The sequence below is a fragment of the Mustelus asterias genome, chromosome 24, assembly GCF_964213995.1.
Source record: "Mustelus asterias chromosome 24, sMusAst1.hap1.1, whole genome shotgun sequence".
NCBI classification, from domain to species: Eukaryota; Metazoa; Chordata; class Chondrichthyes; order Carcharhiniformes; family Triakidae; genus Mustelus; species Mustelus asterias.
Genome location: NC_135824.1, coordinates 32,779,362 through 32,805,754, shown reverse-complemented (window position 1 = coordinate 32,805,754; position 26,393 = coordinate 32,779,362). Strand labels below are relative to the sequence as shown.

At 44.0% G+C, this 26,393-nt stretch overlaps 1 protein-coding gene across 1 annotated transcript in view; it reads left to right on the top strand.

Annotated features, from left to right (window-relative positions):
* Positions 1–26,393, top strand: part of LOC144511304 (lamin-B3-like) — a 76,836-nt gene that overhangs the window by 7,864 nt on the left and 42,579 nt on the right. Inside the window, exons 2-4 of the mRNA XM_078241544.1 lie at positions 8,237–8,393; positions 8,484–8,609; positions 16,529–16,699. Coding sequence (XP_078097670.1) covers positions 8,237–8,393; positions 8,484–8,609; positions 16,529–16,699 — 454 coding nt within the window. The remainder of the gene's footprint in view (positions 1–8,236; positions 8,394–8,483; positions 8,610–16,528; positions 16,700–26,393) is intronic.

The following is a 26,393-nucleotide window of genomic DNA, read 5'->3' as shown; positions in this document are numbered from 1 at the left end:
TGGCCCTCAAGGTGCCCACCAGCTGCAGAAAGCCTCAAGCATGAACACTGCATGATGCGCCTCTTTATTTAAAAAAAAAACCAAGTCCTAACAATGGCTTTATTTAATTTGAAATATTATTCATTCATTTACAATGGAATAGTGTTCAGGTCGGCCAATGAACTCACCAATGTAAAACCAAACCAGAATTTTAATAGCCACCAATGTGTTCCTCAGGGCATCCTTTACAGTTATTTGTTTGTAACTCCCACCCTGAAATGATGCCATAAGACACTTGAAGCTTTCAACAGCCAGTAGGAATGATTTCTCCAGGAAGTGGAGGAGTAAGTTCCACCTGAGCATTTTCCCAGAAGGTGGCCTTTTGGCTAAGATCAAGTGTAGTATGGTTGGCAGCCCATGGTCGGCCGCACTTGGTTGAGGTCATTAGGTTACACTGAAGCTTCATATGTTTCATATGAAGCAATTTTTTAAAGTGGCATCTCGGCCTTTTGGCTAAGATGCAGATGAGCTCAAGACTTGGAGGAGGAACCTCCCCCTTCTCCAATCAGCTTGGCTCATGTAGATCAGGCCCAGAACAGGGTGGTTTGGTCGCTTGCCCTGTCTTGTCAGCCTGGATCTGAAATGTCTCAACTTAATGGCTCTGAATTGGATTTGATTTGATTGAATTGGAAAAGTATTTTAAAAAAAATTTTCCCAGAAGGTAGCCAGGTGAGGCTTAGAGTGATTGGCAGTGGCCAGTGCAGGTTTCTGCACCAACTGGGGCATTGCCACTATCTTTGCAATGTCACCTCTGCAAAGACCTAAACTACAACAGCTGAGGTTTGGACCCATAACATCAGAATATCTTGTTTTATCACCTGAGCCAGCCAGGCGTAAAAAAATGGTAACAGTCGGGCTCAAATCTGCAATCTTTCATTAACATCACAATCCACAATGAAGTTAGGCACCTATCCATTAAGTTATGTGCACACCTTCTCCCCACCTGTATGTACGTACCCTTAATTTAGGCTATTAACACCAAAGAACTTTCCCTTTTTAAATGGTGTTCACAAAGTGAATGGGAGCTGTTGCTAGTTATTTTGAAACAATCATACACCAAAGCCAAGAGTTTAGGAGATGGATTCTGATGTGGTAATGTTATAGAATAGGTGAGGTATGTAAGTTGGTATATCATTGCCAGTGCTGGTGTCCATATTTTGTAAATGTAAAAATTGAGTACTGACTGCTGGTGGGCTTAATGCCTTTGCGTGGGACATTACAAGCTGTGTAAAACTGGAGATTGGTGGCTTGCATCAACTTCAACATCCAGAGTGTCTACTGTGATGATCCAGATTTAGGTGGTGGTCATTTCCACATTGATCTGCCTGAGAACCACAAGATAATAAGATGACACTCACTTATTGCAATACACTTTCTACCAAAATCATTCAGTTAGAATTTCAAGTCTTTTTTTTGGATAATTTAGGTATTCTCAAAGTACCTTGGAGAAATGGTGTCATTTGAATAGAAAATGGAACTCATTTTGAAAATTTAAGTTGATAGTAAATCAAAAACTGGGAGTTTTTATTTGGAGTTTTAATTTTTAAAAACACAATCTATAGAAGTTTTGAAAACCCAAAGGTATATCATTTGATATGAATTTCAGAAAATAATACTGACTGCATATGACACATTATGTACATAGACATTGCAGCAGGGATGTTGAGATGATATTGAGTATATCATCTACTAGTTGTAGAGATGATTTGAAATTAAGGAGCAGGGTCGTTGAATTTTTTTTAATCCGTTCTTATGATGTGAGCATCGCTGGAAAGGCCAGCAATTGTTGAACATCACTAATCACCCATGAGAAGGTGGTGGGTGAGCTGCCATCTTGCATTGCTGCAGTCCATGGTGTGGTGTAGCTACGCCCACGGTGCTGTTAGGGAGGGGCTTCATGAATTTTGACCCAGCAGCAGTGAAGGAACACTGATTTAATTCCAACTCGGGGTACTGTGTATCTTGAAGTGGAACAATTGCTACCTGTGTCCTTCTGGGTGGTAGAGATTGCGGGTTTGAAAGCTGTTATTGAAGGAAACTTGGTGAATCGCTGCAGTGCACCTTGTAGATGGTAGACACTACTGCCACTGTATGTCAGTGATGGAGGGACTGAATGTTGTAAGGTGATGGATGTGGTGCCAATCAAGCAGACTGCTTTGTCCTGAATGGCATCAAGCACCTTCAGTTTTCTTGAATCTGTACTCGTCCAGAAAAGTGAGCGTAATCCATATTCCTGACTTGTGGCTTGGAGATGATGGATGGATTTTGAGGACTTAGAGGTGAGTCACTCACCACAGAACTCCCAGCTCCTGACTTACTCTTGAACAGTTCAGATTTTGGTCAATGGTAATGCCTAGACTGTTTGATGTTTGGTGGATTTAGCTGTTGTAATGCCATTGTGTCAGCTGTGGCTATGTTAGTAACACACTTGCCTCTGAATCGCTTAGCTCTCGGTTCACATCCCATTCCAGCACTTGAGTCCAAAAAACGAGGCTGATAGACCAGTTCAATACTGAGGGCGAGTTTACTGAGCAAATATTAGCTGCCATGTTTACTATTGCAGTAGTCTCAAAGTACTTAATTGACTGACTGTAAAGGACTTTGAGCCATCATGAAAGGTGCTATATAAATGCAAGTTCTGGCACATTATGCAATCATCAGCGATATCCCCACTTCTGACTTATGGAGGGAGGGAAGATCATTGAAGCTGAAAATGGTTGGGCCTAGGATGCTACTCTGAGGAACTCCTGTAGTGATATCCCTTTGCTGAGATAATTGCCCTCCAACAACCACAACATCTTCCTTTGTGCTAGCTATGAAAATTTTGAGCCTTGTACTCTGTCAAATTACATCAAGAATCAGCTTTCTTGTGCAAGAAAAAGTTCATAAAATCATAGAATCAACAGTGCAGAAGGAGGCCATTTGGCCCATCGAGCCTGCACTGACAACAATCCCAAGCAGGTCCTATCCCCGTAACCCCACAGGTTTACCCTCCTAGTCCTCCTGACACTATAGAATCATAGAATCATAGAAACCCTACAGTGCAGAAGGAGGCCATTTGGCCCATCGAGTCTGCACCGACCACAATCCCACCCAGGCCCTACCCCCACATATTTTACCCGCTAATCCCTCTAACCTACGCATCTCAGGACTCTAAGGGGTAATTTTTTTAACCTGGCCAATCAACCTAACCCGCACATCTTTGGACTGTGGGAGGAAACCGGAGCACCCGGAGGAAACCCACGCAGACACGAGGAGAATGTGCAAACTCCACACAGGCGCACACTAAGGCGCAAACTCCACACACTAAGGCGCAATTTATCATGGCCAATCAACCTAAGCCACACATCTTTGGACTGTGGGAGGAACACAGTAAGAAGTTTAACAACACCAGGTTAAAGTCCAACAGGTTTATTTGGTAGCTTTTGCTACCAAATAAACCTGTTGGACTTTAACCTGGTGTTGTTAAACTTCTTACTGTGTTTACCCCAGTCCAACGCCGGCATCTCCACACTGTGGGAGGAAACCAGAGCACCCAGAGGAAACCCACGCAGACATGGAGAGAACGTGCAGACTCCGCACAGACAGTGACCCGAGCCAGGAATTGAACCCAGGTCCCTGGTGCTGTGAGACAGCAGGTAATCATCCATTTTTTTAAAGTGTGGTTGTAAACCAAATTCCAGGTAGCTAAATATTTGGACACCACCTCAGGAAGAATAATATTGAAGGTTGCTGATTACAAATTATAACACAGCTGATCATAAAAGACAGATTAATATCTTGTCCTAGGTAGGTTCCTGGAATAGTCAGGTGACAAATGTAGGTTCCTGGAATAGGTGACAAATGCCATTGAATGCAGCGTTATTACTTCGCTAGATGTATAAAAACGTAGGCACAAGAGGCATATAAAATTCTGGAGTCCATGCATGGGAGCATTGAATATTAGCAATAACGCAATTCTGAATTTGCACAAGATATTAATTAGTCCAAGTTAGAATATTCCATGCAAGTATGTTGGTTGCAGCTATTGTTCTAACCTAACACATTGATTGTCTCATTGGGTTAAAGTTGGCATCTATGCGCTTATAGGAAAATCAAACTTGCATTTTTATGGTGCATTTCATAATCTCAAAATTTCCCAATGTGCTCAAGTTCCTGGACTGGGATTTGAGTCAACAATCTTCTAACTTGGGTGAGAATCTACGACTGAGCCAGAGCTAACGTTGATTTTTTTTTTCTTTTAAGGAATGGGCTGCAATAACGTCACTTAGGTTTCAAATAAACTGCTTTGTTAGTTCCTGAAATTTTCATTCAGCTGCTTGTGAGCATGAGGGAGTGAAACAATAGTTTTGTGTCTTCCAGATTTGGGTTGTACTTGGATTATTTTGTGCATTCAATACTTGCTGGCTATAGATCTGTCTCCAGAGCTGTGAGCAATTTCGGCCGATCAGTTTCTCGCCCAACTGAACTCCGTGGACCTGAACCAAAGCAATTGTTTCAATCTTAAACTTGCTTTGTTCCCAGTGGAAATGCAACCGTTCCAAAGAAAGCTTACCAAACCACTTCGACTTGTACAATGTAATCAAAATGCCCAAACGCCTGACAAAACATATACACCGCAACTGAGTTGGAATGATTCATTTGGACACCTTTCCATTTCATCATTCTATTTGCTCATTCTGTAGGCTGGAGTGATGTGCTAATGAGATGATGCAGTGTAACTGGTTCCACGATTTTTATGTTTTAATTTTTAAAAATCGATATTGAAACAGCACAAAACTTAGATATAAAAGCAAAATACTATGAATGCTGGAAATCTGAAATAAAAACAGAGGATACTGGATAAACTCCACATAATATGTTAGTCAAAGTTGTCCTACAGCACAGCACAGCAAACGTCTTCAGTAACTTTCCCTGTTCGATTGTTTACAGAGTTTAGAGAACAAGCTTTCCGATGTTATGAATGTACCCCAGGCTACGCTGTGAATCCCCATTTTAAACATTCCCAAAATGTGGTGCAGAGTTGCCAGGCTATTTTCTCCATTTCTTAAGCTGTCAGTATGAGCATTTCTATTTGTATTCTCTGGTCACCCTGTCATTTTCATATCGAATTTGCTGGTTGTTGTTAACTGACTTTGCACAGAAAATTAAATCTGAGAGCAGTCCTCTGGTGAGTTTTATTACATCACAGTTTCTTGGCATAAAGTATGCATGTCACATTGTATTTACAACATGCTGCCTGCAGCACCTCCAATAGGGGTATAGGTTGAATTTAATCTCTCTTGCGGCAATTTGGTGGAAGGACATTTCATTGGGTGGGAGGGAGCCGAGTGGGGCCCTCACCTCTGTCCTGATACCCGGGATGGGAAGACTCCTGGGTGACCTTCTTGACCCGCTGCCAATCGTGACTCTTGGGTGGGTGATTAATGTCCATTTAAGAGTCTCATCTCAATGAGATTTACCCAGCAGTGAGTGGGAGACTCGCCATATGGGAAGCCCAAGAAGCAAACCCTCTCGGGTTGGGTGAGCTACCCGAGTGGGGGTCACTCATTAAAACATACTCTGTGGCTAATTGAGGGACCCAGCATCATTGGAAAGGAGGGCCTGCTGAGAGTTGTCCCCATCCACTCCCTTGCTCTTATTGCTGACCCTTCTCAACCGTCACTCGCCTGGGTCCCTTGGAAATCCTGGGCCTTGGGTAGATGCATTTCCAGCAGCAGTCAGTGAACTCCGAGTGGCACTGCTGAGCAAAGCACAGCTGCCAATCTGATTATCCCACAGCTTTCGGTTGACATGACTCTGCCAATTAAGTGCCTCATTGGCACTGAGTGTAGTGGGCCTTTCTCATCAGAGCCATGAGGGCTCCTTGCCCCTTTCCAGTAGGTGGGTGACACCCACAGAATCCCGACAGTGCCGAAGGAGACCATTCAGCACTATTGAATCTGCACCGACTCTTCGAAAGAGCATCTTGCCCAGCCCCGAACATTGCCCTACTCCACATTTGCCATGGCTCTGTCGCCTCCATTAGATACCACCCAATATGTCGCTTGTGCAAGAAGTCGCCACTGGCAACTACCAGTATAAATATGGAAATGGGGAATTTATAATGTAGGGGTGGGGAAGTTGACAGGAAATGCACGTAGACATAATATTCTTAACCTGTTCATGGCCTTGCAAATCCAGGTTTGGCAGCTCAGCATTCCAGTTGCTCATGGGGAATTTTTGTCATCCATATGATTTACAGTTGCACTAGCAAGAATAAACCTGTATTTGCATAAGTAGCTTATGACCTGTGTAGAGTACAGCTCCCCGAGCAATACCTTTATACCCTCCCTGTTGGTTTGAGCATGTAACAATATCCAGTGGCACTCATTATTTCATCACAATTGATGCTTTCAGGCATTTTGTTGGGAAGGCAGTCAAAATAATTTTGTAGAAAGTTCGTATGATCTCCTTCTCTCCAAATCCCCCCACTGCCAGTGCAGCTCCTGTTTAAACATATGTTTGCAGATAAAATACCATTTGTTGAGTTTTTTTTAAACAGGTATTTTTTAAAATAAAGCATCTCGCATATCTTTTGGATGGCAAATCATATTTACTCGTGTTATTTTCCCTGAGGGTTGTTGGCACTGATACGGTAATCCATCGCAACAATGAGTGAACCATATTGTATGGGGTGCAGTGAAAGTTCGATATGGAGCTGCAATTGTGAGGTAGCTCTCACTCTTTATAAAGTATTGTCATGACTGGACTAACAGTTCAGATCGTTACAGTGCGAAAAAGGATACCACAGGATAGGGGAATCTCAGATTGGAATATTCTGACAGGAAAGAGCAAAGATTGGGAGATGATATGATTGCTGTTGGTAGAATTGTGAAGGAACAAGATAGCACTGCTGCCTCACAGCGCCAGGCACCCGGATTCAATTCCGGGCTTGGGTGACTGTGTGGAGTTTGCACATTTTCCCCATGTCTGCGTGGTTTCCTCTGGGTGCTCCAGTTTCCTCCCACCGTCCAAAGATGTACAGGATTGGCCATGCTAAGTTGTCCCTTAGTGTCCCAAGAGGTTAAGTGGATTAGTCATGGTAAATGCATGGGCTTAAGGGGAAAGGGCGGGGTGGGGGCGTTGGGTGTAGGTGGGTGGTGGTGGACTTGTTCTTTTGGAGAGCTAATATAAACTCGATGGGTCAAATTGTCATCTTCTGCACCGTTAAGGATTCTATGTTCTAAGCTAGTCTATCTTGCCCACAATAGTAGAACCTGAGAACATTGTACGTTTCATTGAGAACCAATTTGTGGAAACAATATTTCAGTGATTGAGTGCCAATCGGTGTATTGATCCCAAGGGAGATGTTGGAAGCTGTTAATATAGATTAATTCAAAGGAAAACTGGACAGATTTCTTTCAGAAAGCATAATCAAGGACTTCTTGCACCCTGGACTCTCTTCCACCTTCTTCTGTCGGGAAAAAGATACAAAGGCCTGAGGCTAGGTACCAACCGAGATTGATTGCTATGATTAGCCAACAATTCTGTTAACATTGTTCCTGGAAATTTAATTGGGCCTATGTTTCTGTATGGAAGCAAATTCTAGATGTAACATTGATCTGGTCATAGACTGCTGACTGCTTTTTAATGTAATTGTGAGAAGCATTACTTTTAAAAAAATGAAGTGTGCTTTTGCTTTGTTAGTCTTTCTCCTCACCCTATCAGTAACTGCAAGATTATATTCCGCACCCTCTTCTTTCCTTCTCTCCTGTGCACGCTTTGGTATATTTTGTCTGTATAGCGTTCAAGAAATAATGTGTTTCACTGTATCCCAATACATGTGACAATAATAAATCAATCAATATTCCTTCTTAATTATTTTGTTAGTATAAATCCATCAGGTTGTTTTTGATTTAAATATATCATGTTCAAACTAGTAGAAAAAATTAATTTCAGTCCTAGTAAAAGTCCAAAGATGTACGAGTTAGGTTCATTGGCCATGCTAAAATTGCCCCTTAGTGTCCTGAGATGTGTAGGTTAGAGGGATTAGTGGGTAAATATGTAGGGATAAGGGGGCAGGACCTGGGTGGGATTGTGGTCGGTGCAGACTCGATGGGCCAAATGGCCTCCTTCTGCACTGTAGGGTTTCTATGATTCTATGATCTTTGAAATGACAGTCAATTGAGCTGCAAATAATGTGATATTCCTTCAGGAATACCAAAACGGAATCAGAGTTGAAATCTGCTTTGGCCCGAGCAAGAGATCTGGAAATTTCTCAGCATTCCAAAGATGCTCAGCTGGCGACATGTCGGAGTGAGAAGAGGAGCTTGGAGAAAGAGCTTACCGATATTAAACTTCAGCTTGCAAACGTAAGCATGGCAAGCCGGCAACCTTAATCCTTCCCCACCTCAAAAAAAAGGGAAGTTGATCCATCCGCTATACGTTTTGTTTTCCTACAGGTTAATTCGATTGCCAATGATACCAAAGCGCGACTGCATGATGAAATGTTACAAAGGTGTGACTTGGCAAACCAAGTACAAACGTTGCAGGAACAGCTGGATTTCCAGAAAAGCCTCTGTGAGAAGGTAAGGCATCTCACGTTACAACTGTGCTGGATCCGTCGGCAGGGTGAGCTCACATTGTTCATTGGCACTGACTATGGTTAAAGATCTGGAAGTGATGCCAAATTTCAGAGCAGCTCAGTTGGCTAGAATCGCCTCGCTCAAAAATGCTACAGAAACACCATAGCCAGAGTTCATCCATGTCCCTTTTACATTCAAGCATGCGCAGCCAGTACAAAACTGTGAACAGATTTCTTTTTTTTAAAATCAGATGGGATGTTTCCAGTAACACATGGGGATCTGCACAGGCCAGCGATCGTGAATGCCTGACAAACTTGCAGCCAGATGTGCGACAATTTTTTATTTGTCCCGTCTGTTGCTCTTGGTGACTAGCAGCCAGATGTTCAACACATCTCATGAAGCCCCTTTGTGAGGAGGGTCCTAGTGCACCTGATGGCAACGTTTCTGCCTCAATGTTATTCTCTGTCCTATGTCACCCTAAAAGGAACATTGCAGTTTCGTTCTTATGAAATGTCAGTGAAAGCTCATGATGCATATTACAGAGATAACATTTAATAGAAATGATTAGCCCATATATGCCATATATACCGTGCCGCCCATATATATATGGGCGGCACGGTAGCACAGTGGTTAGCACTGTTGCTTCACAGCTCCAGGGACCTGGGTTCGATTCCTGGCTTGGGTCACTGTCTGTGTGGAGTTTGCACATTCTCCTCGTGTCTGCGTGGGTTTCCTCCGGGTGCTCCGGTTTCCTCCCACAGTCCAAAGATGTGCGGGTTAGGTCGATTGGCCATGCTAAAATTGCCCCTTAGTGTCCTGAGATGTGTAGGTTAGAGGGATTAGCGGGTAAAATGTGTAGGGATATGGGGGTAGGGCCTGGGTGGGATTGTAGTCAGTGCAGACTCGATGGGCCGAATGGCCTCCTTCTGCGCTGTAGGGTTTCTATGATTCTATGATATAAAGGAATTTAAGCCAGGCAAAGGGCATAGAGATGGTGAGGGCAAAGGGCAGAGTGGGGTTTTGGTGATCCTAAATTTAAATAGTTTGGCAGAGGGTGAGAACCAAAGCAAAGGTGAATTAACTGAAGGGGAACTAGAGAGTAGGGCCAGTAAGACTCAGAGGAAGATCAGGCAGGGTGCTGTTGCTGATTAAAGAGGGTCTGGAGGACTGAAATGCATTTGTTTTAATGCGAGAAGTGTAACAGGCAAGGCAAATGAACTTAAAGCTTGGATTCGTACTTGGAACTATAATGTTGTTGCCATTACAGAGACTTGGTTAAGAGAAGGATAGGATTGGCATCTTAATGTTCCAGGATGCAGATGTTTCGGGTGGGATAGAGGGGAATGTAAAAATAGGTGGGGGAGTTGCACTGATTAAGGAGAATATCACAGCTGTACTGCGGGAAGACACCTTGGAGGGCTCATGTAGCGAGGCAATATGGGTCAAGCTCAGGAATAGGAAGGGTGTAGTTACAATGTTGGGGGCTTACTATAGGTCTCCCAAAGGCCAGAGGGAGATACAGGAACAGATGTGTAGGCAGATTTTTGACAAGATGTAAAAGTAACAGGGTTGTTGTGATGGGAGATTTTAACTTCCCCTATATTGACTGGGATTGACTTAGTGCTAGGGGTGTGGATGGGGCAGAGTTTGTAAGGAGCATCCAGGGGGTCTTCTTGAAACAGTATGCAGATAATCCGACTAGGGAAGGAGCCAAACTGGACCTGGTATTGGGGAATGAGCCTGGCCAGGTGGTCAATGTTTCAGTAGGGGAGCAGTTCGGGAACTGTGACCACAATTCAGTAAGCTTCAAGGTACTGATGGATAAAGATAAATATAGTGTTCAGGTGAAGGTGCTAAATTGGGGAAAGGCTAATTACAGCAATATTAGGCAAGAATTGAAGAATGTAGACTGGGGATAGATGTTTGAGGGGAAATCAACATCGTGCAAGAGACTTTCAAGTGTAAGTTGAAAGGAATTCAGGACAGGCACTTTCCTGGAAGGATGAAGGATAGGTATGGCAAGTTTAGGGAACCTTGGATAATGAGAGATATTGTGAGCCTAGGCAAAAAGAAGAAGGAAGCATTTGTCAAGGCTGGGAGGCTGGGAACACATGAAGCAAGTGTGGAATACAGGGAAAGTAGAAAGAAACTTAAGCAAGGAGTCAGGAGGGCTAAAAGGGGTCACGAAAAGTCATTGGCCAGCAGGATTAAGGAAAATCCCAAGGCTTTTTCTACATGTATAAAGAGGATTGGCCCACTCAAGGACAAGGGAGGGAATCTATGCGTGGAGCCAGAGGAAATTGGTGAGGTATTAAATGAGTACTTTGCATCAGTACTCACCAAAGAGAAGGACTTGGTGGATGATGAGTCTGAGAAAGGGTGTGTAGATAGTTTGGGTCATGTTGAGATCAAAAAGAAAGAGGTATTCGGGGTCTTGAGAAACATTAAGGTAGAGAAGTCCCCAAGGCCTAATGGGATATACCCCACAATACTGAGAGAGGCAAGGGAGGAAATTGCTGGGGCCTTGAGAGAAATCTTTGCATCCTCACTGGCTACAGGGGAGGTCATGATGTGGAGATGCCAGCATTGGACTGGGGTAAACACAGTAAGAAGTCTCACAACACCAGGTTAAAGTCCAACAGGTTTATTTGGTAGTCATCCAGTGGCTTTTGCTACCAAATAAACCTGTTGGACTTTAACCTGGTGTTGTGAGACTTCTTACAGGGGAGGTTCCAGAAGATTGGGGAAAAGTCAATGTTGCTCCTTAGTTTAAGAAGGGTAGCAAGGATAATCCAGGTAATTACAAGCCGGTGAGCCTTACATCAGTGGTAGGGAAATTATTGGAGAGGATTCTTCGAGACAGGATTTATTCCCACTTGGAAATAAGTGGATGTATTAGCGAGAAGCAACATGATTTTGTGAAGGGGAGGTCATGTCTCACTAACTTGATCAAGGTTTTTGAAGAAGTGATGAAGATGAATGAGGGTAGGGCAGTGGATGTTGTCTACATGGACTTCAGTAAGGCTTTTGACAAGGTCCATGGCAGACTGGTACAGAAGGTGAAGTCGCATGGGATCAGAGGTGAGCTAATAAGATGGATACAAAACTGGCTTGGTCAAAAAAGACAGAGGGTAGCTGTGGAAGGGTGTGTTTCTGGATGGAGGGCTGTGACAAGTGGCGTTCCTCAGGGATCAGTGCTGGGACCTTTGCTGTTTGTAATATATATAAATTATTTGGAGGAAAGTGTAACTGATTTGATCAGTAAGTTTGTGGATGACACAAAGGTTGGTGGAATTGCAGATAACGATGAGGACCGTCAGAGGGTACAGCAGGATATAGATCGGTTGGAGATTTGGGCGGAGAAATGGTAGATGGTGTTTAATCCGGACAAATGTGAGGTAATGCATTTTGGAAGGTCTAATACAGATAGGAAATATACAGTAAATGGCAGAACCCTTAGGAGTATTGATAGGCAGAGGGATCTGGGTGTACAGGTACACAGGTCATTGAAAGTGGCAATGCAGGTGGAGAAGGTAGTCAAGAAGGCATACAGCATGCTTGCCTTCATTGGCCAGGGCATTGAGTTTAAAAATTGGCAAGTCATGTTGTAGCCTTACAGATCCTTAGTGAGGCCGCATTTGGAATATAGTATTTAATTCTGGTCACAACACTACCAGAAGGATGTGCAGGCTTTGGAGAGGGTACAGAAAAGACTTACCAGGATGTTACCTGGTATGGAGGGTATTAGCTATGAGGAGAGATTGGAGAAACTTGGTTTGTTCTCATGGAACGACGGAGGTTGAGGGGTGACCTGATAGAAGCCTACAAGAATATGAGGGGCATGGACAGAGTGGATAGTCAGAAGCTTTTTCCCAGGGTGGAAGTGTCAATTACTAGGAGGCATAAGTTTAAGGTGCGAGGGGCAAGGTTTAAAGGAGATGTACGAGGCAAATCTTTTTACGCAGAGAGGGATGGATGTCTGGAACTCACTGCCGGGGGAGGTAGTGGAAGCAGATACAAAAGTGACTTTTAAGGGGCATCTTGACAAATACGTGAATAGGATGGGAATAGAGGGATATGGTCCCCGGAAGGGTAGGGGGTTTTAGTTCAGACGGGCAGCAAGGACGGTGCAGGCTTGGAGGGCCAAAGGGCCTGTTCTTGTGCTGTAATTTTCTCTGTTGCAAGTGGAAGAGAGCAAAGATCAACATTTTTGGTAATAAAGTGTGTATTCCCAGATCAGCAGTTGCTATCAGAAGCAATAATAAAATGCTACGTCACTGATAAAACTTTTTTAAAAAATTCTTGCATAGCAATGCACAGAACATCCTTATCTGAAGTGTAAGGGTTGGGAGGGAGATATGATTAACAAAACGGAGTTTCTGAGCAGAGGTTCAGCCGATCATTGAATTGAGTTGATTTATTATTGTCACATCTATTGGGATATAGTGAAAAGTATTGTTTCTTGTATGCTATACAGACAAAACATGCTGTTTGTAGCGAAGGAAAGGAAAGGAGAGTGTGCAGAATATAGTGTTAGAGTTACAATACGGGGAAGGGAAAGATCAGCTTAATATGTGATAGGACCATTCAAAAGTCTGGCAGCAAGGAAGAAGCTGTTCTTGAGTCAGTTGGGATGTGATCTCAGACTTTTGTATCTTTTTCCCGATGGAAAAGATGGAAGAGAGAATGTCTGGCATGCATGGGGTCCTTGATTATGCTGTCTGCTTTTCCGAGGCAGTGTGAAGTGTGGACGGAGTCAATGGATGGGAGTGCGTGATGGACCCAAATTTCAAATCAGTTTGAACAGACTGGAGCTCTCTCCTCCAGGAAAGAGATGATTAGGAAGTGATTTGATAGGGTAGATATTGAGAAGGTGAGGAAGAATTTAATGCCGGGGATGAGGGTCTGAGCTCCGTGTCACCTCTTTTCAAAATGGCCAGCTGCCTATCAGGCAGTTAGGGCAATGATGGGTCCTCCCTGAGACTAAGGACCACATGGATGGAAGTCCTGTCCTCTAAGAGATGGTCAATCAGAGGCCCGCACCACTTCATTGCTCAGTAGTACCACTGGGGAGGCAGTGGCTGCCATTAGTATTGCACTCAGCCGAGTCCCAGGGGTCATGGGTGAGTGATAGAGTCATAGAGGTTTACAGCATGGAAACAGGCCCTTCTGCCCAACTTGTCCATGCCGCCCTTTTTTTTTAAACCCCTAAGCTAGTCCGAATTGCCCGCATTTGGCCATTATCCCTCTATACCCATCTCACCCATGTAACTGTCTAAATGCTTTTTAAAAAACAAAATTGTACCCGCCTCTACCAGTACCTCTGGCAGCTTGTTCCAGACACTCACCACCCTCTGTGTGAAATAATTGCCCCTCTGGACCATTTTGTATCTCTCCCCTCTCACCTTAAACCTATGCCTTCTAGTTTTAGACTTCCCTACCTTTGAGAAACGATCTTGACTATCTAGCTGGTCTATGCCCCTCATTATTTTATAGACCTCTCTCAGATCACCCTTCTACGCTCCAGAGAAAAAAATCCCAGTCTATCCAGCCTCTCCTTATAACTCAAACTATCAAGGCCCTGTAGCATCCTAGTATATCTTTTCTGCACTCTTTCTAGTTTAATAATATCCTTTCTATAATAGGGTGACCAGAATTGCACACACTATTTCAAGTGTGGCCTTATCAATGTCTTGTACAACTTTAACAAGACATCCCAACTCCTGTATTCAATGTTCTAACCAATGAAACCAAGCATGCTGAATGCCTTCTTCACCACTCTGTCCACCTGTACCTCCACTTTCAAGGAGCTATGAACATGTACCCCTAGATCTCTTTGTTCTGTAACTCTCCCCAACGCTCTACCATTAACTGAGTAAGTCCTGCCCTGGTTCAATCTACTAAAATGCGTCACCTCGCATTTATCTAAATTAAACTCCATCTGCCATTCGTCAGCCCACTGGCCCAATTGATCAAGAACCCGTTGCAATCCAAGATAATCTTCTTCACTGTCCACTATGCCACCAATCTTGGTGTCATCTGCAAACTTACTAACCATGCCTCCTATATTCTCATCCCAATCATTAATATAAATGACAAATAACTGGGGACCCAGCACTGATCGCTGAGGCACACCGCTGGTCACAGGCTTCCAGTTTAAAAAACAACCCTGTACAACCACCTGTCTTCAGTCATCAAGCCAATGACGGAAGCCCCCCCTCCCCCCCTCAACTCAACTGCTGTTGGGTTAATGCGGACATTTACGGTCCACTTTAAAGCCAGTGGTGTGGGAAGGCCGACCATGAACTTTCCCACCATGGACTTGATCGGAGCAGAGGCAGGAAGATGGAAGGGTCCCACCGCTAAACAATGTCCAATTTAAATACCATTAAATTTTTCATGGGCAGGCATTAAATTCTGTCTGAAATTTCCACTTGTGGATAGGACAAAAAAACCCTGATTCCTTTGGCAATAAATGTTTTTTGTGTGTTTGAGCCAGTAGAGTTGAACGTTGGAAGGATGAGATCTAAAATTTGAGGGGTCTATCAGTTGAGCACATTAAAGGAATGCTGTTTTCTTCCTCGATGATAAAAGATATTTCTAAAATAATTGTATATATTTTCACTCTGTCTCACTTCATCCCTCCACTCCCTGCATATTGGTCCTTATTACCACCAGAATGATGGATAATTGAGCTGCTCCTCGAATCGCCACATTGATCCATTGAGTCTATCGCTAATTTTCCTTTCTTTCTCAGTGTAGCAGCTAAGTGCACTGGATAACCTCATCTTCATCTTGCGCTCCATTGTTCCTGATTCAAGATCTGTTGCCACTGTGCTGCAAATGCTTCTTTTGTTGTCAGAAATTCCAGCAATTCGTTAAAAAACGGTCAAACTTAAAGTTTTTAGGTTTTTTTTGTTAGTGTCACAAGTTGTTAACTCATATTAACAGCGCCATGAAGTTACTGTGAAAATCCCCTAGCCGTCACACTCCGGCACCTGTTCGGGTACACTGAGATGCAAGGTGGCACAGTGGTTAGCACTGCTGCCTCGCAGCGCCAAGGACTCTGGTTCGAATCCCGGCTTGGGTCACAGTGTGGAGTCTGCACGTTCATAGAATCCCTACAGTGCAGAAGGAGGCCATTCGGCTCATCGAGTCTTCACCGACCACAATCCCACCCGGGCCCTATCCCCGTAACCCCACATATTTATCCTGCTAATCCCCCTGAAACTAGGGTCAATTTAACATGGCCAATCAACCTAACCTGCACATCTTTGGACTGTGGGAAGAAACTGGAGCACCTGCAGGAAACCCACGCAGACATGGGGAGAAAACGCAAACTCCACACAGACAGTGACCCGAGGCCGGAACTGAACCTGGCGCCATGAGACAGCAATGCTTGCCACTGTGCGTTCTCCCCATGTCTGCGCGGGTTTCCTCTGGTTTCTTCCCACAGTCCGAAAGACATGCTGGCTAGGTGCATTGGCCATGCCAAATTCTCCCTCAAGTGTTCGCAGACAGGCGCCGGAGTGTGGCGGCTAGGTGATTTCACAGTAACTTCATTGTAGTGTTAATGTCAGTCTTTTGTGACAAATAAATAAACTTCAGTGAGGGAGAGTTTAGGGGGGAAAGCGGAACACCTGGAGGAAACCCACGCAGACATGGGGTGAATGTGCAGAATCTGCACAGTGACCCAAGCCGGGAGTCAAACCCGGGTGCCTGGCACTGTGAGGGAGCGGTGTTAACCACTGTGCCACTGTGCTGCCCTCAGAGGCCTGAAGGTTTCCTATTTGGCTGACTGATTCCTCGTATGTTTTTATGTTTAATCTCCTGTTTTAAAAGTGCGTATTTGGAATATTTATGCTCGATCCAGTGAACTGTTTGAATATTCTCTAACTTTGTGCTAACGTTTGCCCACCTAGGAAATTGAGGATCTTAAGAAGCAGTATGAAGATAGACCGGGAAACGTGGAGTGTGATAATCGACAGGAATATGATAGCAAAGTAACTGAGGCACTTGAACAGCTAAGACAAGAACAATATGAACAAGTCAAACAGTACAGAGAGAACCTGGAAAGAAACTTTCAAGCCAAGGTAACATGTACTGTCTCAAAAGTTCTGTCGAATATTCTAACACTCAAAATACTAATCGGATTCCAACCGGGTGGAGTTATTGTTTAAAACAATGTGGAGAAAATGACCATCATGTGATGAGAAATGTATTCACTTTTTATTCATCCATAGCTAGTACTCATCATTCCTGATTGCCCACTAGTATGTGGTCGTGTTGAGAGTGATTTGCTAGGCCAATTCAGAATCCGACAGAATGCTATGAGTTGATGGCTTGTCGGGGCACAGCAGATTTCTTTCCCTGCGTGGTAATTGTAAGACAAGGCACACTGGTAATGGTCACCAGAAGCCCAGCGCTGATGCCCTGCGGACATAGTTCAAATCTCACCACAGTAGCTGGTGAAATTTAGATTCAATGAAAATCTGGAATATAAAAGCTAGTCTCAGTGGTGATTACCACAAAACTATCGTCAACTGTTGTAAAAACCCATCTGGTTCATTAATGCCCTTTAAGGAAAGAAATCTGCCGTCCTTACCTGGTCTGTCCTACTGATGACTCCAGATCCACAGCAATGCTCTTAACCCCCTCTGAAATGGCCTATCACACCATTCCGTTCACATGCAATTAGGAATGGGCACAAATCCTTCCACGTACCATGAAAGGCTTAAGAAAAAGTAGGCTACTTACAGTCGTTCCGTGATTGCTATCACTGATAGCTTTTTATTCCACATTTTACTTAAAAGAAAAGCTGAATTAAAACATCTCAGATGCCATGGTGGGATTTGAACTCATTTATCTGCAGCCTTAATACAAGCCCTGGATTGCTAGTCCTCAAGATAACTTTGTTTTCAGGCTCACTGTGTTACCGTAAAAACTAGTTGACATATAAATAATCAAAACGTAGCAAGTATAAAGTACAAAGATGGGGGAGTTTTATGTTCAGAACAGCTGATTCATGTTTCTGCTTTATCCTTTCTTTCACTTTCAAAGAGTATATTAATGGGTTTATGGGGGTGTTTTGTGGTGAGATCAGCTGATTTATGTTTGTCTTTATGTTTATCTTTATGTTTTATCTTTAAATGCTGTTTTATCAAGATCCAGTATCATTTCACTTTCGAAGGGTTGGAGTTTGCAGGGGAGCCAATGAGCTATCTTTTTTGTGATGGAAACTAATGGATAAGCCATTCACATATTCAAAACATTCCAGTAAATGTTTACCCCTTAATTAGTGGTGGATTTAAAGGTAGTGTGTGTACAGCTTCATTTTAGCGCCTCCACCCCACCCCCGTCCTTTTCCCCTCAGACCTTAACATTCCACACTTGCAGGCGGATATTAAAAAGATTTTCACTTCACCTTGGACCTTCAAAAACTTGGACGGGTTCATGGATGAGAGGGGTGTGGAGGGATATGGTCCAAGTGCAGGTCAGTGGGACTAGGCATAAAATGGTTCGGCACAGACATGAAGGGCCAAAAGGCCTGTTTCTGAGCTGTAATTTTCTATGGTTCTATGGTTCTATTGTTCTACCTTGATGCTGTAACAAAGGAAATGATTAAATCCTCCTGAATCGGAGTTTAACAATTTCGTATTGCTTTACCCTTCTAAAATGTCCATTTATTAGGGTCACCAGTAGGCTCACATTAACAGTGCAATGAAGTTACTGTGAAAATCCCCTAGTCGCCACACTCTGGCGCCTGTTCGGGTACACTGAGGGAGAATTTAGCATGGCCAATACACCTAACCAGCACGTCTTTCAAACTGTGGGAGGAAACCAGAGCACCCGGAGGAAACCCACGCAGACACGGGGAGAATGTGCAAACTCCACACAGATAGTGACCCAAGCTGGGAATCGAACCCGGGTCCCTGGCACTGTGAGGCAGCAGTGCTAACCACTGTGCCACCAACACAGTAAGGTCCGGCTCCAATGTTTAATAATTTTATTACAGTTTAAACCGCAATGCCCCCTGTCTCCTTTGTGCCTGCAATTCACTAGAAATGTGTTTGTTATTGATTAATTGTTGTGAGTCTAATTAAATAGCAAAGTCGTAAAATTGTGCATTTTTGCCCTGCAGGTTCATTGAATATTATCAGCAATGGCATTATAATTTAACCACCTTCCCAAAAATCTAATTGCCTATCAATGTCCCCAGCTACCCTAGTTATACAAATAATTAACACTATTTATTTATTCATCTGGCCCAGAATCTATTCTCTAATGGTAATTTTGTCTGAAAGTTCCCTCAGCAGCTGTTTAATAGCAGTCTAGAAAACACCATTCATTCATTATTAATTTTAATATGGTTCCTTTTCAAACTCAGCAGAGCTTCATCCCAGCAAACCTACCTTCTCCGCCTTTATAACCCAACCTTTTGTTCTACCAGAACGTGTCAGTGTAATTGGATAATCCCAGCTAGTTATGAATTGCATTATTCCAAAAGAAGGATCATTAGAAATTATGGATAACTGATAGAGAATCCGTCAAAATTCCTAATGTTAAAAATATTATTTTGGGTGCCTCCCAACTTTGAGGAAGTGATTCACAAATTATGGGACATGAATATGCAAAGTGGATGTTATTTGGATACATATGCATAAGAAGCAGAAGAAGATTACATGCATATATTTAATCCTCTATATATATAACACTTATGGTCAAATCTGCCTCTTTATTGACATGGTTTTATTTTGGTAGATCTTGCTTTCCGACATTCATCCCTATCGCCCTCCCTCAATTCGCACCAGTTTTTTGGAATGGTTTATGGGCCTCTATGTGATCCTCATCTCGCAAACAATGATTGATAAGTTGTCAAAAATAGCTATTGACTTTGTCTCTTTATCACTGCTACTTGCCTGGATGAAAGTTCCAGCAATTGAAAAACCGAATGGCTCCTATTCTTTGTGAGGGGTCTGGGGATGACTTTTCCAGGAGCATTTCATCGAATCATACAGCGCAGAGGAGGCCCTTTGGTCCATCGAGTCCACGCCGACACATTAGAAACACCTGAACTCCCACCTAACCCCATCTGCCAGCACTTGGCCCATAGCCCTGAATGTTATGATGTGCCAAGTTACTCAATCAGAATGTTCTGGCCCTTTACAGAACTATCCATTTGGCACATGCCAGATAAAAGTCTCAGGAATCATTTATTAACGGGCACCGTGTAGTCTAAAGGCCATTCTCAGTTTGGTTAAAGTTGTGATTGGCTGTGCCACTTCAGTTGCCAGTTTATTTCTGCATTACCAGAAACCGGAATCTCTGGAAGAGCAAATGTGGAGATCTGGTCAGGAAAGTGAAGGCACTGCAGCCAGCGGCATGTTTGGTTTTGTTAAATTGCACAAAAGCGAGGGTGGGAGACAGGAATTGACCGCAATGGGCGAGTGCCGTGTCTCTCAGTCGCAAAGACAGAGCTGCCGTATGCAGTGCCGGATTTAGACTTGGTGAGGCCCTAAGCTATATAAAGCGAGGAGGCCCCTTGTTAAAAAGTTACACCAAAAGGTCTCACAAAGGTGCGTACCAAAACAGGACCTTGGGTCGCCACAAAAAAATTGAAAACATAATTATGCCTTTTAATTATTTAATAGCAAGGTATTTAAAGTGAAAAATACAAATTATTTTCAAATGAATGCATTTGCTGATTACATATTTATCATTTGGCTGGCTTGATCTCTCATGGATTTTGGTAATTTTTTGAGTTGCTCTTCAAGCTGGTGCTTTCTTTTTCTTTTCTGGTATCCGCTCTTAAATGTTCTCTTCATTGTAAACCTTCTGAAATTTTGTGAGGCCCTAAGCTGTAGCTTGTTTAGATTATGCCTAGATCCGGCACTGGCCGTATGCTCAATATGGACTTCGTTCGAACTGCACAAAACCAAAAAGGCGCGCCCTCTCCCCACCTGCAGCAATCCTATCATTAAACACAAGTCATTTACCACTTTTCCCCAACACTAAAATCAGGTCGTTTTTAACTCTGTAAAACTTTTTTAAACTGTAATTCTATTTGATGGTGCTAATCGATAATCATGTTTACAGATACCACAGGTATGTCCTGTACAATTTTCCACGTTGTCGGGTAGACATCAATGTACTGGAATTGCGTGGCTAGGGGTACGGCACATTCTGGAGCACATGTCTTCAGTACTACTGCCAGAATATTGCCAGGTCCCATAGCCTCTGCAGTATCCAGTGCCTTCAGCCATTTCTTGATATCAAAAGAGTGAATTGACTTGGCTGAAGACTGGCATCTGTGATCCTTGGGACCTCCAGAGGTGGCCAAGATGGATCATCCACTTGGTACTTCTGGCTGAAGGTTGTTGCAGGACAAACCTGGCCAATTAGAACTGAATAGTCTCATTAGCAATAGACAACATGGTTTTGTACGAGGGAGGTCATGCCTCACAAATTTGGTTGAGTTTTTTGAGGAGGTGACAAAAATGATTGACGAGGGAAGGGCCGTGGATGTCATCTCCATGGACTTTAATAAAGCATTTGACAAGGTCCCTCATGACAGGCTGGTGCAAAAGGTTAAATCTCACGGGATCAAAGGTGAACTAGCTAGATGGGTACAGAACTGGCTTGGCCATAGAAGACAGAGGGTAGCAGTGGAGGGGTCTTTTTCTGATTGGAGGTCTGTGACTAGTGGTGTTCCGCAGGGCTCTGTACTGGAACCTCTGCTGTTTGTGATCTATATAAATGATTTGGAAAAAGATGCAGCTGGTCTGATTAGTAAGTTTGCGGACGACCCAAAGATTGCTGGAGTTGCGGATAGTGATGAACATTGTCAGAGAATACAGCAGGATATAGATGGGCTGGAAAATTGGGCGGAGAAACGGCAGATGGAATTTAATCCAGATAAATGCGAAGTGATGCAGTTTGGTAGATCTAATGCAGGGGGGAGCTATACAATAAATGGCAGAACCATCAGGAGTATAGACACACAGAGGGATCTGGGTGTGCAAGTCCACAGATCCTTAAAGGTGGCAGCACAGGTGGAAAAGGTGGTGAAGAAGGCATATGGCATGCTTGCCTTTATTGGACGGGGCATAGAGTATAAAAGTTGGCATATGATGTTGCAGTTATATAGAACGTTGGTTAGGCCACATTTAAAATACTGCGTCCAGTTCTGGTCACCACACTACCAGAAGGATGTGGAGGTTTTGGAGAGAGTGCAGGAAAGGTTTACCAGACTGTTGCTTGGTATGGAGGGTATTAGCTATGAGGTGAGATTGAGTAAACTAGGGTTGTTCTCCCTGGAAAGACGGAGGTTGAGGGGCGACCTAATAGAAGTTTATAAAATTATGAAGGGCATAGATAGGGTGAACAGTTGGAAGCTTTTCCCAGGTCAGAAATGACAACCACAAGGGGTCACAAGTTCAAGGTAAGGGGGGCAAGGTTCAATATAGATATGCGGGAGACGTTTTTTACACAGAGGATGGTGAGGGCCTGGAATGCCCTACCAAGCAAGGTGGTTGAGGCAGACACGCAAGGATCATTTAAGACTTATCTAGATAGCCACATGAACAGTCTGGGAATAGAGGGATACAAACGGATGGTCTAGTTAGGAACATATGATCGGTGCGGGCTTGGAGGGCTGAAGGGCCTGTTCCTCTGCTGTATTGTTCTTTGTTCTCATTAATCTATTCTTGATCATCAGTAAAGTGTTGGAAGGGGTCATCAACACTGCTATCAAAGGGCACTTGCTTAGCAATACACTGCTCACCGATGTTCAATTTGTGTTCTGGCAGGATCACTCGTTACAGCCTTGGTCCAAACATGGACAAAAGAGCTGAATTCCAGAGGTGAGGTACGAATGACTGCCCTTGACGTCAAGGTAGCGTTTGATCAAGTGTGGTATCAAGGAGCCCTAGCATAACTAGAGTCAATGGGAATCGGGGCGGTGGAGGGGATTCTCCACTGGTTGGAGTCATATCTGGCACAAAGGAAAATGGTTGTGATGATTGGAGGTCAATCAGCTCAGTTCCAGGGCTTCATTGCAGGAGTCCCTCAGGGTAGTGTCCTAGGCCCAACCATCTTCAGCTGCTTCATCAATGACCTTCCTCCCGTCATAAGGTCAGAAGTGGGGATGTTCACTGATGATTGCACAATGTTCAGCACCATTAGCAACTTCTCAAATACTGAAGGAATCTATGTCCAAATGCAATAAGACCTGGACAATATCCAGGCTTGGGCTGACAAGTGGCAAGTAACATTCAATGACCATCTCCAACAAGAGAGAATCTAACTACTGGCTCTTGACATTCAATGGCTTTACCATCATTGAACCACCTGATATCCTGGGGTTTGCCATTGACCAGAAACTGAACTAGACTAGCCATATAAACATTATGGCTACAGGAACAGTCCAGAAGCTAGGAACCCTGTCACTAGTGAACTCTTCCCCCTAACTCTCCAAAGCTTGTCCACCATCAACAAAGCAAAAGTCAAGAGTGTTTTGGAATACTCTCCACTTGCCTGGATGAATGCATCTCCAACAACACTCAAGAAGTATAATTCTATCCAGGACGAAACAGCCCACTTGATTAGCATGCCATCCACAAACATTCACTCCCTCTATCACTGCTGCACAGTGGCAGCTGAGTGTGCCGTCTACAAGGTACACCCATCAATAATCACAACCTTTTTCTGGCCTGCTTTTTCTGATGGTTTTGTTTGTTATAATTTCACCCCAGCCTCCGTCCCCCCCCCCCTTGCTCACTATCGATCTGACCCTCACCTTTCCTGACTGAGTCGATCCAGTGCTCATCCTCTCAATGCGCTGTCACATTCAACCAACAGGCTATGCATTGCAACCTCACCATGAGGTATCCATCTGCTTACCAGCTCTTGCCTCACTGTGTCTTCTAAGCTTCTCTATGCAGTCACTGTGCGATCTCAACACTCCCTGATGCTGCAAACCCATTGCAGTCTGACCTAAATGTTGAGAGTCACCTCATGTCAGGTAATGTGGTCTAAGGTTGTACAACATGTTGTTGTTAAGGTTCTTGAAGGTTTTTAAGTTTGTTTATTAGTGTCACAAATAGGCTAACATTAACACTGCAATGAAGTTACTTTGAAAATCCCCTAGTCACCACACTCCGGCGCCTGTTTGGGTACACCGAGGGAGAATTTAGCATGGCCCAATGTACTGGACCAGCACGTCTTTCAGACTGTGGGAGGAAACCCACAGAAATGGGGAGAACTTGCAGACTCTGCACAGACAGTGACCCAAGCCGGGAATCGAACTCGGGTCCCTGGCGCAGTGAGGCAGCAGTGCTAAGCACTGTGCTACTGAGCCGCCTAAAAAAAAAAATGGAAATGTCAGGAGTGGGATTTGTTTCACTTCCCACACCTAATGGTCCACAAGACAGACTTCCATGTGTTCCCATGGCAATTTTTTACTTGGAACAAGTCACCAGTCTGTCACCAGAAGCTTATAGCTTGAGGGGTGCCACTCCATATCAAGCAAGGCTGAGTAGGAGTCTCTCCTGCTCTTGCTCCCAGCCATTGGCATGTTTGAAAGGGTGTTGCAGGTTGACACTCAACCTGTTTGGCCGCGTTATGAACCCACTTTCCTTGACCATCAAGTCCTGGGGTGGGACTCGAACCTTTCTGGCTCAGAGGCAGGGACGCTACAACACAAGACCTCCACTCTCCATGTTGTACCTGTACTTAATCTTGCTACCAGGCTGTTTGCTGATGACAATGCTGTGTTGTAATACAGCAAACGTGGGTTTATTTAGACTCAGCACATGGGAACATGGATAGAAAGCTTGAAGACTTCAGCAGCAGAGCTGTGTGTGCTGTTTTCTGCACACAGGCTAAAATGAAACTCAAACTGAATCATATGACATACTTCCCCTTTTGAGATGGCATGCTACTCCCTCTTAAAGGCACATCCCAATTTTGGAATAGGACATATTTTGTATGAATGGCAGAAGGAACTCTGGAAAAGTGTGAATTGCTATAACTGTTGCTCTGTTCTGTGCGTGCATTTTTCATCTGTAAATAAATAATCACAGAATCCCTACAGTGCAGTAGGAGGCCCATTTGGCCCATCGAGACTGCACCGACCACAATCTCACCCAGGCACCCATCCCCATAACCCCACTTATTTATCCTGCGAATCCCCCTGACACTAAGGGACAATTTATCATGGTCAATCAACCTAACCCGCACATCTTTGGAGTGTGGGAGGAAACCGGAGCACCCGGAGGAAACCCACACAGACATGGGGAGAATGTGCAAACTCCACACAGACAGTGACCCAAGGCCTGAATTGAACTGGGTCCCTGGCGCTGTGAGGCAGCAGTGCTAACCACTGTGTTGCCCATACAAGTTTAATAATTCATATTATTCTCACTAAAACTTTGTTAATTAATCTGCCTTCCTGAGTATCGGCGGAGCACACAGCCCTGAGTGAGCAATGTGGTCACCAGTCTGCCATCGTATCATTCCATCGCTGAATTATGCTATTGCGCATCTAGATTTGTGATTCTAAAGTGAGTGTGCATGCCACTGTGATCCACAGAGACCTTTCCAGGAGTCCACAGCACAGGGCTGACCTTCTAGATGGGTGGCATCAAAAGATGCCATGGTCAAGAGTGAGCAAGTGGGGCTGGATGCCAGGTCTGTTATCCTGTTGCTTTTGCACCTCTCTTACTCTCTCTGAGCTTTGCCCTCTTTTTACCCACCCTGCCACCCCCACGATCTCACAGTGTTCCTGCTTTTCCCGGTTTCTACTCTTGCGCTCTCTCTCTCTCTGCTCCCCCAGTATTCCTGCCCCTCTCCTCGTGCTCTCTCTCAGCTCCTGTTAAGCAAAGAGAGACACACCCACCTCGCTGGTGTCTGTAAGTAAATCCTATTTTCTCAAAAGCATGATGAAAACACACTTTACCTTTCATTTTTCAAATACGATAAACGGGGGAGCCAATGATTAATGATACATTTGGAACAGGGTCCTTCAGCCAAAAAAAAAGATTTGAGAGCCATCAATTTAAATATTGGATAGCAAAACAAACTGATCCTGAGGGAAGTGGTGCCATCATAGGAGTGACAGGTGACACAAAATACCCAAGACCGATTCACAGGGTCTAACATGTACTGGTATTGAGTGATGTAGTCAGCCCGCATCCTGCCCAGAAAAAGTAGTAGTGGTTGATTAAGTGACTGCATGTTTGATTTAAGGCCCCTTCATGCTTCTTCCCTTCCACAAAGGCATTAAACACAAGAGTCCACCCACATGTTGGCAATAACTAACATGTTGATCACCCCATCAGTCACATTTCCAATCTGTGGGCTTTGCAATTGTCCCATCGGGGCTTGTCTGAGCGAGGCTCTTGTAGTTTTGCATTGCTTTGACTTTTTAAGTTGTATTATGATGATTCTGGCCTTTCCACAAAGACTTCTCTTTGAGTCAGTGGCCTGGAATTCACTGCTTTGGCAATATTGTCAAAGAATGCCATCTATTACACCATGGAGCTCACTATTAAACTGAGATTTAGTGGAGAATTCACTGTATCTTTGTTTTTTTTTATTCGTGGGACATGGGCATCATTGGCTGACCAGCATTTATTGCCCATCCCTAGTTGCCCTTGACACTGCGTGGCTTGCTAGGCCATTTCAGAGGGCACTTGAAAGTCAACCTCATTGCTGTGGCTCTGGAGTCACATGTAGGCCACACCAGGTAAGGATGGCAGATTTCTTTTCCTAAAGGACATGAGTGAA